Source organism: Osmerus mordax, chromosome 8 (genome assembly GCF_038355195.1).
Source record: "Osmerus mordax isolate fOsmMor3 chromosome 8, fOsmMor3.pri, whole genome shotgun sequence".
NCBI lineage: Eukaryota > Metazoa > Chordata > Actinopteri > Osmeriformes > Osmeridae > Osmerus > Osmerus mordax.
Genome location: NC_090057.1, coordinates 16609182 through 16624550, shown reverse-complemented (window position 1 = coordinate 16624550; position 15369 = coordinate 16609182). Strand labels below are relative to the sequence as shown.

The following is a 15369-nucleotide window of genomic DNA, read 5'->3' as shown; positions in this document are numbered from 1 at the left end:
CTGAATTACATGTTTGTTGCTGTCCCCCAGAACAATCCTTTCACAGTTCTAATTAGTGCCACAAATCTGTTATGAAGTTACAGTTCACACACACATTCCACCCACATACACACCCTCACGCACAATTGTGTACACACTCACTACACTACTCACACTCTCTATCTCTCTTCTTATTTCAACACACACACACATACAGTACAGCCTGGCTTTATTTCTAAATAACACTTAAAGCTTTCAATTGGATATGTTGTTCAAACAACACGCACAGGCAACAGTTATACTACAAACCGAGCTCTGTGTAGGTAGATTAGACTGGAGTATCTGTACTGCATCGGTAAATGGGATGCATAATGTATGAGAAGATGTGACTGTTTGAGTAAGCTCAGTCTGGTTTGACATAAATCCACAATATAAAAACAAACTGCAGAAAAGTGCTTCTGTGTATGCTAGATAAACACTGAGAGCTCCCTGAATCACAGGCCAGTTTGGAGTAATCACTTATTCACTAAGACATTCTTTATTCATGATCTGTCTCACACAGTCAAACAGCACAAATGCTCATGCACGCAAACAGGCCCATTCTCTCTTGACCGGTGTGCACGAGCACACACGCTCACAATCACACGTCCTGAATGCATCTCCATCCACGCTTGTTCTCTCCAGGATGTGCTGAAGTTTGCTTTATTGCTCTTCCTTAGCTTGATAGCTCCTGTTTCGTCTAATCCCAATATTATGCACTCTCTCTTTGTCTTTGTATCTCTCACCATCTCTCCCTCTTGTTCTCTTGCAGTCTACTTTTCTCTGCCTCTCTCTCTCTCTCTCTATTTGTCTCTCCCTCTTTCTCTGTAGCATTATCTCTGTTTCTCTGTCTTTCCCTCTTTTGTCTGTCTCTCTCTCTCTCCATCAACTGCCCCTCAATGAGTTGTCCTACTACTCTTTTACACTGGTTATGAGAGGAAGAATTCCACTACAGAATATAAAGTCCATTTTCTGCTCATCAGCTACTGTCTTTCAGTCGATCCGAGACACACAATCCCTCACTGACCCCAGCCGTTACGGCTTCTCTCCGGAGATGGCTTCCACATCTCCAATCACACGTAACCCCTGACTCCACACATACCTAGGGACGGTGCTGAGTGACAACGACCAAGAGTGATGGTCCGTGAGGGAGAGGAAGCTTGTCCACAAATTATGTCTGCTACATCAGACGGAGAACTGCTCCTCTTTTTTACTGCTCAGATTGTTTCTCAGGTCATGATGTATTGACGAAAAGATTATTTAAATATATTGTCACTTACATAGTTGCTTGGTGTATCCAGTACCGGGTTGTGAGGAAAACGACTAAGCCTAATATTCATACAGCATATAGACAGCATATAGACAATAAGTAACCCCAACAAGTCAAGTGTAAAATTCAGACAACAGCTTAACAAACACACATAGTTAGTATTCTCAGAATCATGATGTTTCTTATTTCACAGCTCATAGATATTCTGTTTCCAAATGGCAAGAAGAATTCCTGAATTAAATGCCATAGAGGAGACCTTCTGCATGACGGCGAGACCTTCAAAGACACAGGCCTGTAAATACTCAAAAGAAATCCTGGTTCATCCGCTTCACACTCGTGTATAGCTCTGCATGCTAATGCAACAGATCTCCTCTTTGTTCTTGAAAGCCTCACTGGGTATTTTTAAACCATGGAAATAATTTGCAAGCGGGAGGGTAGTTTCACATTTCTAAGCTAGAGAGCGCGCGGGTGACACGTGAATATTTTAAGCAGCTTTGAGCTTATTTAAATGTATTTGCTGGGAACGTACAGGCAGTGGGCCGGGACAAGCACTAATATCCATAATGCCTGCAATCCTAAACTAAACTCCGTAGAGCTGATAATGCACACTGGCGCAGCAAAAGCAAATTAAGTCAATAACTAGAAGTCCCTCTGTATTCATTCTCACGCCTTTTCCCGCGCCTCTCCATCCGATAATTTCATAGGCCTGCTGTAAACCAAGCAGACGGAGAAAGACAAACTTGGTAAATAATGCAAAAACAATCATATTCGTGTGTGATGACTCGGCCGAATGTTATGAAAACAGCTCACTCAACAAATAGGAAGAAAAAATTCTGGATTTAATGACCTAAATGAAACTGAAAAAGCGCAATAGCCAAAAGATTCTCCCATAAACCTGTAAATGAACAATAAAAAAAGGAAGTAAACAACAACAAAAAACATAAGTTTAGGGACAATATTTCCTCTGTGAAGTTGAGCGAGTTTTTTTTTCCGGTACAGGCTAAACAGTTTTTCCACTAGAGCTGTCGCTCGGAATGACCTACCAGGATGTGCGCATGTCCAGCAAGTAGGCTCCTGCTTGCACACAGCAAGGTTAAAGTTAAGGTTATGGTTACAGAATAAGGATAAGGTAGAAAATTGCAGAACACCGGGACAACAGCGAGAGGCAGGATCAGGCTACAGAACGTAGGCCTATTGCATTGTTTGTCGACTTTGTGTTAGCCGTTTGTGAACCAAATGTGATTTGGTAGTGAAAAGGTTGCGGCCTGACAGGAGAACAGAAGCGGGACAAACGTCCTGTCCAGCATCTGTGAGGAAGGAGGACAAGCACTGAAAGGGGGCATCTCTAGGGGAAGTGACCCTTTCCACTACCCAGCATCCACCAAAAGCTATTCGGAAAATGCTGATCAAGCTAGTTCAAGTGCTGGTAACAAAAAACTGTGTGTATTGCTTGTATTTTGGGATAGGTTTACAGAGGGTCTCTCTGTATCAGCTACTTATTTCTCCTATATTTCTCTCTGTCTCTCAGAATAACTTTTAAGTTGATGCATAAAACTGGTTGGCCCACACCAGGCCATCGTTGCTGCCTGGGACTCGCTGTCCATGGTCCTGAACAGAGTGTCATGTCTCCACTTGTAGCTCGCTGCAGTAAGGCAATATGCTGTTGAAACAACATTAAAGCTCTAGCATTATGTGCATTGACGCGTCAGTCTGACGCCGCAAGACTGGAATCACACACGAGGGTGACATTTAGCCCAGAGCAAGATAATTCAGGACATATGCATGAATCACCCAGTCACAGGGGGATGTATCGCCGGCCTATCTCTCGCGAGCTATTGATGCAAGCGTGCACGCTGCAGAGCCTAGTGCAGAGTCTAGTCAGACAGCATGCGAGACGGGAAATCGGTGAGCGCGCAAGGACAGAGGGAGGCTGCAGCAGTTTCACAAGCACATCACGTTGCCATAGTGGCGGCTCGTGCGGACGCGGCCTGACTTTTAAACAGGCCCCTCTTGGGGACTGTCAGGTTGTCAGAGTGCTGTCAACATTACATGACATCCTCTGCAAGAGCAACTCGCTGTCAGTATTAAAAAGTCTTCGGCAGGCTTTTCAAACATACACTGACAAAAGCATAGCCTACTATGCAACGAGCTATGTACATGTACGACCTGAATCCAACAGTGTAGCCTAAAGGTATGGGCCAGGTATGCCATATGGCTTTAAACTGTCAGCAGTTTAAAGGTCACTAAGATATTGTCTCTGGTGGATTGACGGCTATCTAATGGATTCTGGCTCAGGCCCGTAAAGATTACCCCCGCACCGCGGGGGGGCCTCGCAGGGATGGGGGGCCTCGCGTGGCAGGCCCCGTTTAAAAAATTTTTTAATCCAATTTGAATTACATGAGATGTCTTATTGTCTTGTCTGTGTTTCCAGAGTTGATGTAAAAATAAAGGAAAGTATATTTAATTGTGCTTTCGTTAGCTAGGTAAGTGACATGACGAAGTAGGTCAGATGGTCACACAGACCGGCGAGCCCGCTGCAAATAGGTAGCTAACTGTAGCGTAGCGTAGGAAAAATGAAACGCACATTTAAAAGCGGTGCCCAAAAGCGGCATTCAAAACAGAAAATGTCTGAATTAAATGCCAAACTTCCCAAAATTACAAATGTCTTTTTCGACCAGCCGGTGAAGGATGCACTCATCTGCCAGAAGAGACAGGTATTGTACTGTTTGCTATAGCTAACATTACTGTACCACGTAGCTAACGTTAGCCTATACTTTGACAGCTGTACTGCTCTGTCTGTGTTGTGCTTCCTAGCGTTAACAGAGCCTCCTTTCCAAGAGCCAGGAAAATTAGCCTTGCTCCTTTATTGACTTCCTATCAAGCTGACAACATTGAAATGGAGTGAAACTACAAAAAAAGAGAAAGTAGAAAAAGTGCTTAATTATAAAATATATTAGCCTACATAGCTGACATTATTAGCAAACATGATAACGTATGCGACAGTAGTATCGTGCAGTTGCAGCGATTGCGTTTGACTATTTAAACATACAAAAAACATAATCAAAGTTACAATAAGTCATTGTATTTCAGTTATATACATATTATTATCGTGTAAAACGTACAGTCATTGCTTTCTACAAGATTCACACGACAAAAAATGGCTCCATTTATGATTTAGCGAACACGCTAATAATAAAACACAACTCCATACTATCAAGTGTGCCTGATGTAGCCACGGCCATCAAATTATTTCTGACAATACCCGTGACTGTCGCAAGCGCTGAAAGGTCATTTTCCAAGCTGAAACTGATCAAAACATATCTAATAATCCATGTCACAAGAGAGGCTGTCAGGTCTGGCCATCCTTAGCATAGAAAATGAATGTGCGCGCAGTTTAGATGTAAAGAGTGTGGTAAAAGACTTTCACTCTCAGGCTTATTCTGCGGGGGGGCCTCATGTGTTTCCGTTACGGGCCTGTTCTGGCTGGAATAACGTTTGAAGTGATCTTCTCACAGCTGGTGCCCAGGCTCTAATGAGAATTTGCCAGCGAAACATACCAAAAACAGCAAGACATATTACCACCCCTTTTGCCAACACAAAACCTCACAGTTATTGGTGGTAGTTTATATGAACAGCTAGTCGTATGTGGCCTCCATTGCATTCTGAAAGGTTATATCATTATAGTAGGCCTACAGACAGTCAGTCTATTCTTCTGAACAGTGGAAAGCCATATAGGTTACAATAACTGAATTACTCATATTACTAAACATCCAGTGGCATTGTGATTGTGGATTGAATGTATTGTACTTCGCCACCAGCTGTTGTTCTAGTGTTATGGCATGTTCAGCTTTTCAAACCACAACCTGTTTAGTTGCCGGCATTTTTATGTAAACACTAAATTGCCTGCTGGTAGCTTAAGTTAAGACGCTTGCTTCACTCTGACCGCGGTGGTGATGCAAATATGTGATTACATTATGGTCTGGAAAAAAGTACAAGAAAACATCCATAACCTACACTGCGAAATAAATTTGATTACATTCATTCACTTCTAAAGAAAACATTTGCCGACAAACAAAGATTGGGTTAGCAATGTTCTCCTTGAGAACAAGTCAACATGTGTGCCAACCAGCTCAAAACAAGCAGTTCTGAATCTAAAACGGCACCATTCAAATTGGCAGACAAAACGACACCAATGCGGGTATGGATGGATATAATTAGACATTTTCCTTTGTACCTTTATCTAACCTCCAACAACAAGTAGGCTATCTTACCAAATCTTAAAACGTGTGGCATCCCGCGAGAGTATCCAAGAAACAACAGCAGAAGCGGGAGCAGCCTGAGGTTGAACCTGAAAACGAGACTAGTTACCAGCGGGGAGGTAATCTTCATGTTGTTTGTAAAATGCACAGTGGTGATCCCCCGTACGCTTTGATTCCCCCGGAATTCTTTGATACGGTCGTTCGGCAGGGTGACTGTAGCCAAGCGCAAGATCACGGCATGGTCACTCGCGCTTCTAAATCCATTAGCAGTCCCGGCATGATTTCCTTCTTCACTGCGCCAAGAAACAATCATCCAGTTCAAGGGAAGACGAGGCATCCATAAAGAGAGGTAACAAAACCGGCGGGGGGGCCCACGGCTCGGATGACTGAGGTGAAACACCGGGGGATATCCACGCTTGAGGGTCGGGGAAGAGAGCGCCAGGCAGAGTGAAATCGCGATAGCAGCCTATGAGGCACTTTGGGTTGCCTACGCTCCCATTATACTGCACTGCTGCACAGCGTCTGACGTCGAGCCAAGGTTAGTGTGAGTGCGCGCGTCAGAAAGATAAAGCCTACAGAAGAGAAAGGGAGACGAGGGTGAGAGCGTGTTTGAGTGTGTGTTTGGGTACGTGTACATGAGAGAGAGACAGACACACAGAGAGAAGAGATAGAAAGAATGCATGTTTGTGTGAGAGAGAGAGAAAGAAAAAGAAAGAGAGCAAGAAAGAGAGAGAAGGAGCCGATGATCCATATCTGCATCCCAAAGGACCTGCTTTTTTATGATAGTGTTCTAGCCTCCAGCTGTGGTTTTCTATCCTCTCACCGTAAACAATCTGATGCTTCTGGTGTGAGTTTTAAGATGTTCAGTGGCAGCAGTGTGGGTCAGATAGGCAACTTTTGAAATTGTTTATGCTAAAAGCGATGTAATGATTTAACTTAACAATTGCACACGACTGCAAACGTTTTGACGGAAGATAAAGTTGTTACTTTTATAGTTTATCAGCAGTTACTTTACTATTATTATTTCACTCTTGAGCTGTGGATATGTATTTTTCAACAATAGGATAATTTGTATGTTTTATTGTAGAAATAGAACCAGCCACCTTTATGTCATAAAATAGTCCAACACATACAAACCCACACACATTCACACACACACACTCACAGTGGGTTGAATCTTACGATCCATCCTGTACACAAAGTACGGTTTCAGCGACAGTTTTCACTTTTTGCCCAGGTCCTTACACTTTTAGGCCAGTACTACATTCACACATTCCTCTATTCCTAAAGGTAGGCCTTTAGCCAATTTGGAAAGGCAGAGTGGAGAGGTTGAACGGTGAAAATCACCAAACAAGCCATTTCCCATTGCTTTCCTTTTCTACAAAACGAATTTCAGTACCAAGGACAGAGGTGCAGTAGACCATGCACATAATTGAAGAGGTACTGTATAGAACAGCTTTTAGATCATAAAGAACTAATTTGGATTCCAAAGAGCACACTAACCTTGGTTGTAGTAATAACCATTAGTTAGAGCTGCAGGCTACGTAAAAAACAAAAACTTGTAGGCAAATTGTAGGCTATTCATAGCCATATTGTTTTAGAGCCAATGTAAAACTCAGCTTATCTCATCCAAGTGTTAGTTCAATCTCAGAAACAGCCAAACCAAACAAATACGTATCATCCGTTGTAAAACACGAAAGGGCTGTGCAAAAGTCTATGGAAACAGACAGGCTAAATAAAATCGTTGCATTGTCGGTTTCAGAAGAATGAATAATTATGCAAATTGTTTACAAGAATTGAAAGCTTACCAAAATCCAACGTTTTCATGTGTCTTTAAACGTGTTACTGCAGAGGAATGCTAACAAATCAACTCCATCTGTATCTAGACCTACAGTATATGACGGAAGATTGTAACTGAATACTATAATAGCATTGAGAGTCTTGGTTTACACAACAGTTTATCGAGTATTGTAATTCAGTGTGAATACAATCTACTTCAAAAGTTAAATGAGCTTCTCCTTGGCATCCAATATTAAGTGTAGACGACAATGGGCCATTGATTTAGCATGTGTAAGTTATCAGTGCCGACCACGGGTGAACGAATTTGATGGGGCTTGTGAATGTGCTGTAGGTACAGGCTCCAGATATACTGGCTAGGAGTGGGTGGATTGTCGGTGGGTTCTAATCTAAGTCGGATGGAGGCAGATATGAAAGAGCTCTTTGATGCCATCCGATCAGAGGATACCATCCAAGGAGGAACAGTGTGTCCTTGTGTGTGGACTGAACTGTGGAGTGAATGGCCGTATTGTGCACCACATACTGAAAGTGTGTGTGTTTGTGTGTATGGTGTGTGTATGGGTGTGTTACGACCCCCAGTCTATGGCATTCTGTGTTTTGTGTGTTGTTTGTGTGTGTTCCCTGCTGTGCTATCTGTTTCCCCATAGGTGGCGCAAATCATCCCCCACCAGTCAACACCTATGCATGACTCCTCCCCTCCATAATCCGGTTCACCTGGTTCCTGTCATACACCATCCTTCCACCAGTATATATAGTGCCATTCTGTGTTTGTTAGGGGGGGAATAAGTCGTTGGCTTTTGTAGCAGTGTGTTGTGTGTGGGTAAGGCCTACTTCTGTGTTTAGTACTGTTTTTGGATTCCCCTCTGTGTTGACCATTGTCCTTGGGAAGAGTTTTCTTTTGTCTTGTTGAGTTGGTTTGTTTGTAGTGTTTAGTGTGGTTCAGAAGAGTTTTCTCGTTCTTTTGTTCAGGGGCTGGGGAGTAGTTAGAGCTGCCCCGGGGTATACATCACCCGTAGGGATTAATCACTGTATATATACACCAGCTAGACCTGGGCAGACCACTCCTGTATTTTTGATTAGGACACCTCATTCGATGGGAGGGTATAGAACCTCTTCGGGAAGGTGCAGGAACTGAGAGATCCATCAAAAGGAATGTGCACAGCGTATGTCTAGTGTATAGCCAAACCTTCTGAGCCAACAGAGTGACCAGACAGAAGCTGTACAACATAGTCTGTGAGATGAGTATCTGCTTCTATAGAAAGAAAGCAGAAAAGTGTTAGATCCTATGCACTAGTCCTAATACGTGGGACTCCACAGACAGAACAGGTCCACGCTGTGCAGCATGGAAGCTTATCAAATACTCAACCATCCCACCATCTGTGACATTAGCATAATTATGGAGAAAAGCAGGGTTTCAGCAAGCCTGTGGAGCCTCACACACAGCATGAAAGGAATGCTTATTGAGCCGAGGGGAGAGGAGCAAAGACTGACAGGGCCGTCCGCTCCAAGCCACCTCCATTGAAACAGTGCCCCCTCCCCTAAGAGCTTGGGTACTACAAGACAGCGCTCACTCAAACTCATGAACCTCTCAAATGGATGTGTGCGCATCCATCCAGCTAATGTAGAACTGAATACAGCATGAGGGTGTGGGGGGGGGTGGTGGTGGTGATGGAGGGAGGATACAGAAAACAGAGGAGTGTCCCAGTAGTTATAGCCCTGAGATCCTTGAATCCTTGAAGGAGAATTCCCTCTGTCCCAGTGCAATTTGGGAGTCATAGTTTTAAGAGTATTTATTCAATTCATTCTCAAATTCAGTTTTCTCTGAATCCTTCCATGAAATGAAGAAGCTTTATTATTTGCTGACAAAATTGGTCAGCGATGTAGCTCTCTTTCCGTTTTCCTACAGGGCTAGGCTAAGGTCCTTATGCTAAGGGAAAGATAACAGGCAATAACAGTCCTTTTTTGCAGCTCGCAGTCTCTGTTTTCATCTCCTCTTTGCCAGCTTTCACCCTCCTTCCTCTCTTCTTCTACCCCCCCCCCTCTCTGTGGTAAGCCAGTGAGGCCGGTAGAGGACAAACAGCGATGACAGAGAAAAGGAAACCATGGAAACCAAAGCCTGATGCATTTTGTATGGTAAGACCCTGCAAGGGAACATGCTCATTCACATTAGCCACACAATACGCTAAAGGAGATCTCTCTCTCTCTATCAATCAATGGCTCAATGTTATCATACTTTCATACAACAGATACTCAGATTCATTCAAGTTCATCAATCAATAAGTCTATGTTTAAAACTAGCTGATGGGCTAACTGGCTACTAGCACAGTAATGCAAAACTAGACAGGGTACCATTTTGGGGGAAATTGTGAGGGTACTTGTGTCGGTTGAAGATGGGTCAGTTTTTTCACTGTAATTTTGCATCTAAACAAAAAAATTGGCCAATCCTGTGTAAAAATGGTCCAAACCTATATCTAACAACGTTGTCACTGCCTGGCAGTATTTGAGCTGGAATCGCAATTCAAACAGTACCCTCTGCAAACTGAAAAAAGCCCCCAAAAACTTAAATAAGCTTGAAATGTATTTCTGGATAACTGGCTAATATAATAAGTTTAAGTGATCATTATGTGTCAGTAACAATGTCCCTGTCTGAAGACGGGACCGGCTATCCGCGCTGTAAATGGGGAAAACTGCCTCGCACTTATTCACTACAATCATTTGGATGTTGAATGGCATCGATTGCTTTAACATTTTAACACTGACATTGTCTATGTAGTGGAAAACAGATTTTAAAGATGCTGTAAAGCAGAACTGAAAATGAGTTTTAAGTTCATTACACCACAGAAGAATGTGTTGTTAACTACCCATCCAAATTCGAATGAAAAAGAAAACACTGACAACTATGCTTTGAAATCGTGAGAAAATCAGCAGTCTTTTCTGCTTGATACTGGGGGGGCATGTCGCCTGAAGGAGCTGAAGCTCCGCCCCCTCTAATTTATTGAATTTTGCAACAACAGCTAGCTAAATCAATTGCAGATATCAGAACAGACCTACTTGCAGTCTCTGAGTGTTTTATATGTAGGCAAAGCACACCCAACTAGAGAGGGTACAATTTCTGGGGAAATTGTAGGGTGTGCTTGCTTGCGTCGGTTGCACAGGGGTCAGTTTTTTAATGACATTTTTACAACTGATATTTCTGTATATTTTATATAAAAATGCATACTTATTATTTATAAAGATTACATAGATTTAAAAGCATCTTTTTTTTTGCTGCTCATTTACAACTCAAAATATAAGTGAAGTGTAGAATGAAATAGATGTCTTCTCGTTTACCCTGCAAGAGGCAGCCTCATAGTTGGCAGAACGGTGTAAAAATTGACCTAATCTCTGACTTAACCCTTGTGCTGCCTTCGGGTCACATGGCCCAAAGGTTCATAACGAATCATCGTTGTGTTTACCATATTTTACCCAATACAAATACAAATAATTTTAACCTTCGCAATGTGGGGGGTCTGAGACAGCCCAACGGTTAAAAGAAAATGCTTCACATTGTTTTTGTATGCAGTAAAGTTGTCGCAATACGACGGTGGGTCACAATGACTGATGGGTCAGAATGACCCGAAGATAACACAAGGGTTAAACGTGAAAAGAGGTGCGTTCCGACCTTATGTTCATCACAACCGCAAGTTGTAGTATGATTTTGTCGGTAACAGTTATTAGCAATGCTAACGTATCCTGTATCTAGCACCTGCCTTTCTCTAGTTGTTTCAAATAGATAATCTTGACAGGCGTTAGCAATAGGCTAGACTGCTATTCGTTTTCTGGCTATTTAGCTAGACTACAGCTAGTCTAGCTAGAGTCATTTGCTAAGTAAGGTATGTTGATGTGTTTCGAAACGTATTTAGCATTCTACCTATGCTAGATACAGGAGACGTTAGCATTGCTAACTGTTATCGACAAAATCATACTTACAGCTTGCGTTTGTGATGAGCATACGGTTGGAACAGCACCTCTTTTCAGCAACAGCGGCTTAGCAAATCCTTCTTTAAATTGTCCAAGGTTTTCATTCAAAACTGTCCTCTGTGAAATGGTTCGAGCAAATGTGTAATTGAGGGTCAAACTGCACAGGGATCTTCTCATAGACAAACATCACAGCCCGTCGAGTGTTTGGTTCCTTAGGAAGACTCTGAAAAGTGGCAGCATTCCCTGCCACTTTGCCATTCCCATTTTCAGGCATTTAGCCTACTCATATTGCAGTCATTCATTAATAAAGAACCCCCTTCGAAGCTTATTCTAACAACAACGTTACCGGCAGTAGCTAGTGCTATCTCAAACAGTACCATCTGGTAACTGAAAATATGCCCCCAAAAACGTAAATAAGCTTGACATTTATTTAGGGGAAAATCGCTCATTCATAAAAAGCTCACTGGTAGCGATCATTGGCAGTAATAACGCAAAATGTGATAGCCCTGTGTGGAGAAGCTGCCCCGGTAAATTGTCCTACTACAGTACACTAGACTGTGTTCGTCTTGGTAGCGATTGCGTTGGTTGAATTCGATTTAACGTTCCGTTGTACAGTTTAGGCTGAAATTAATTATTTTCATGAACAGATGGACAAAGTTTAGGCTGTGGCAATGGAGTTCAGGTTAGTAGTCACTAGTCAGATAGTTTCACCTATTCAAAGAATTTTGATTTAAGTACATTACATTACATTTATTCATTTAGCAGACACTTTTATCCAAAGCGACTTCCAAGAGAGAGGTTTACAAAGTGCATAGGTCACTGATCATAACAACAAGATAGCCAAAAAACATCGCGAGTAGCCAAAACATGAAGCACACATTGTGAACAACCAAAGTAAGTGCAAAAGGGAAGAACCATAAGAGCATGTAGTTAAACAAGTTACAATTAAACAACATGAACCGCTATAAGTGCAAGTGTACCTGTGGAAAAAAGCAAGCAACAGTAATAAAAACAATATATCACAGCGAAAACAAAAAATTTAAAACAGTTACCACTAACCACAAGAGCAACAAGTCTCTAAGCAAGAGTCATTGTGATCCTTGAGGAAACTAACATCGGGTCAAGCGAACCATTCCTAAGTACCGTTGTACTCCCGGAACAAGTGCGTCTTGAGCCTTTTCTTGAAGGTGGAGAGACGGTCAGTATCTCTGATGGAGGTGGGGAGTTGATTCCACCACTGGGGGGCCAGACAGGAGAAGAGCTTGTGTTGGGACCGGGCGGTCTTGAGCGGTGGGACCACCAGGCGGTTGTCTGAAGAAGACCGTAGGTGACGGGTGGGGGTGTAAGGCTGCAGGAGAGACTTGATGTAGACGGGTGCAGTCCCGTTCACTGCTCGGAAGGTCAATACCAGGGTCTTGAATCTGATACGGGCCATGATAGCCAGTGGAGAGAGACGAGGAGCGGGGTAACATGGGAGCGTCTGGGTAGATAGTAGACCAGGCGGGCCGCTGCGTTCTGAATCCTCTGAAGAGGGTGGGTTGCACATGCTGGGAGACCAGCGAGCAGCGAGTTGCAATAGTCCAACTTGGAGAGGACAAGTGCTTGGACTAGCAGCTGGGTGGAGTGCTCAGACAAGTATCTCCTGATCTTCCGGATGTTGTAGAGGGTGAATCTACACGACCGGGAGACCGCAGCAATGTGGGCCGTGAGGGAGAGCTCGTCGTCCATGGTAACCCCAAGGTTCCTGGCAGAGGATGAAGGGGTCACCGTCGCAGATCCCAGGGTGATTGAGAGATCGTGGGAGATGGAGGGTTTAGCCGGGATGATGAGAAGTTCTGTTTTGGCGAGGTTCAGCTGGAGGTGGTGCTCGGTCATCCAGGCGGAGATGTCTGTGAGGCAGGCCTCAATCCTAGCTGAGATCCCCGGATCGGTCGGGGAGAACGACAGGTACAGCTGCGTGTCGTCAGCGTAGCAGTGGTAGCAGAAGCCATGGGAGGTGATGATTGGTCCAAGTGAGGTGGTGTACAGAGAAAAGAGGAGGGGTCCAAGGAGTACTGTAGACTCACGGTGTTCCGTACAAACTCGGACGTAGAGCGACTTCAAATGATGCTGCAACGATCAAAAATAAGGCTACAGCTAATCTGATAGCATCGTAGTTGCCGGAAAACGCTTGGCAACTTTCTGAGCTATGATTGACATGATGTTGAACCAATAATACACGTTAAAATAAAATAAAACGGCGACATCCGGCGTTGTTCGGAACATCATGAGTAGCTCACGGTGTTCCGTTTTCCGATATTATTTAACTCATGGTGTAACGTTTGCTTCTTTCCACCAGGGGTCCAACAGATGGAAACATGTTTAACTGACAACCACAACGATAAAACATTTAAAGACACTTGTTAGACACATATAAGAAACTTGTATGTGTTTATATTCATAATATAATATACATAATATGCACATGTATAATATGGATACTATTATATGGATGATAATAATATGTATAATAACCTAATATACATTATTAGTATATACTATCCATATAAATTACCCTAAGTATGTATATTACGGACTATTCTAATTGCCCATTATTTTAATAACCAAATAAGTCACTTAGATTTGCTTTTGCTTGTGAAAGGCAACACATTACACTTTCTTTCATCGCAAGAAAGTTGGAATAGGAGCTTGTATTTGTGTGGTTGTAGGCAGTTATTCGCTAGCACACAGGTTTTCAGGGATACTTTATGGGAACACAGTGGAAGCTCCTGTGATTCTAGAGGTTACCCCTTACCTTGAATATGCGTGTCAAAATGAAAGCTGGTGGAAAGTTGGCATCCGTCACAGGGTTCTCACAGAGACAAGTTATTCCTTAGGCTAGGCTACTTTTCAGCGTTGTACAATACAAGGTGATGTGGAAATACAAGGTGTTGTGAAATGGACAAATTGTATATGAACAAAGCCAACTTCAATCCATAATTGCATTCACTCTTTATTTCCATAGTTATTGTGGTCTCAAAGAACTCAGAGAACTGTGAGATGTTGTGTTTAGAAATATATTAGGATCATTAGCTTCCCTGCATAAGAACAGGTACTGACAGGAGGCGCGACGAGAACGCTGATCCATATGCCCCCCCAAAAAACTATTAACATTAAAGTTGATTTTAAAAGATTAAACTGATTAAAGATTAAACTGTTGAAATGCAGAACATATTTAACAAAAACATTAAACAGAACTGGGTAAAATAGCCAAAGATAGCAAACATATATACAAAGTGCTAGATCTCACTGAGGAAGCACTTGGGGCAGTACCAGTCCCCTGCTGGCACACTTACAATCCCCAAACAAGTGAGGTGGAACCAGAGCTCACAAAGTTCGCACTGAACCCACTCGTAGATGGCATCCTCCTCACCTGCCTCCTCACCTGAGGGAGGGGATAGGCTACGGCAGACAGCGCAGTGTCCGCCAAGCTCCTCCACTACTGCCATCTGCCTCTCCTTCTCTGCCCTCTGCCTCTCCTTTTCCTCCCTCTTCCTCTGGGCCTCCTCCCTCTTCCTCTGGGCCTCCTCCCTCTTCCTCTGGGCCTCCTCCTTCTTCCTCTGCGCCATCTCCCTTTTCCTCAGCACTTCTGCCTGTCTCCCAAGCCAAGCTTCCTCCTTCTCCTTCTCCTCTTCCTCCTGTCGGACCAGCAGCTCATTGTACTCGTCACTGGTGACGACCCGAGTACCAAGTGGTGGCCTCCTCCTCACCACTGGTAGCCACTGGTCTTGACGGTTGGCCATCACTGGGGGCATTAAAATGTCTCCCCACTTGGCTGAGACCAGACCTGCTCACACCAAAGGATTGGATTGGGCAGGTCCATGGCAGGTGCAGGTTCGGCAGCAAGGGGTTGCTGCAGGGGGGGCAGGGCCGATGGAGGGGGCTGGGCCGGGGACTGGGCCAGTGGTGGTCGCCGTGGACGGGGCTGGGCCGGTGGTGGTCGCCGTGGAGGGGGCTGGGCCGGTGGTGGTCGCCGTGGAGGGGGCTGGGCCGGTGGTGGTCGCCGTGGAGGGTGCAGGTCTGACT

At 43.8% G+C, this 15369-nt stretch overlaps 1 protein-coding gene across 2 annotated transcripts in view; it reads right to left on the bottom strand.

The window, feature by feature from the left end:
- LOC136947954 (glutamate receptor ionotropic, kainate 2) overlaps positions 1-5677 on the bottom strand; it is a 99020-nt gene extending 93343 nt beyond the window's left edge. For both annotated transcript variants that reach the window (XM_067242196.1, XM_067242197.1), the window contains exon 1: positions 5560-5677. In XM_067242196.1, coding sequence (XP_067098297.1) covers positions 5560-5677 — 118 coding nt within the window. The remainder of the gene's footprint in view (positions 1-5559) is intronic.
- Positions 5678-15369: the final 9692 nt, after the last annotated feature.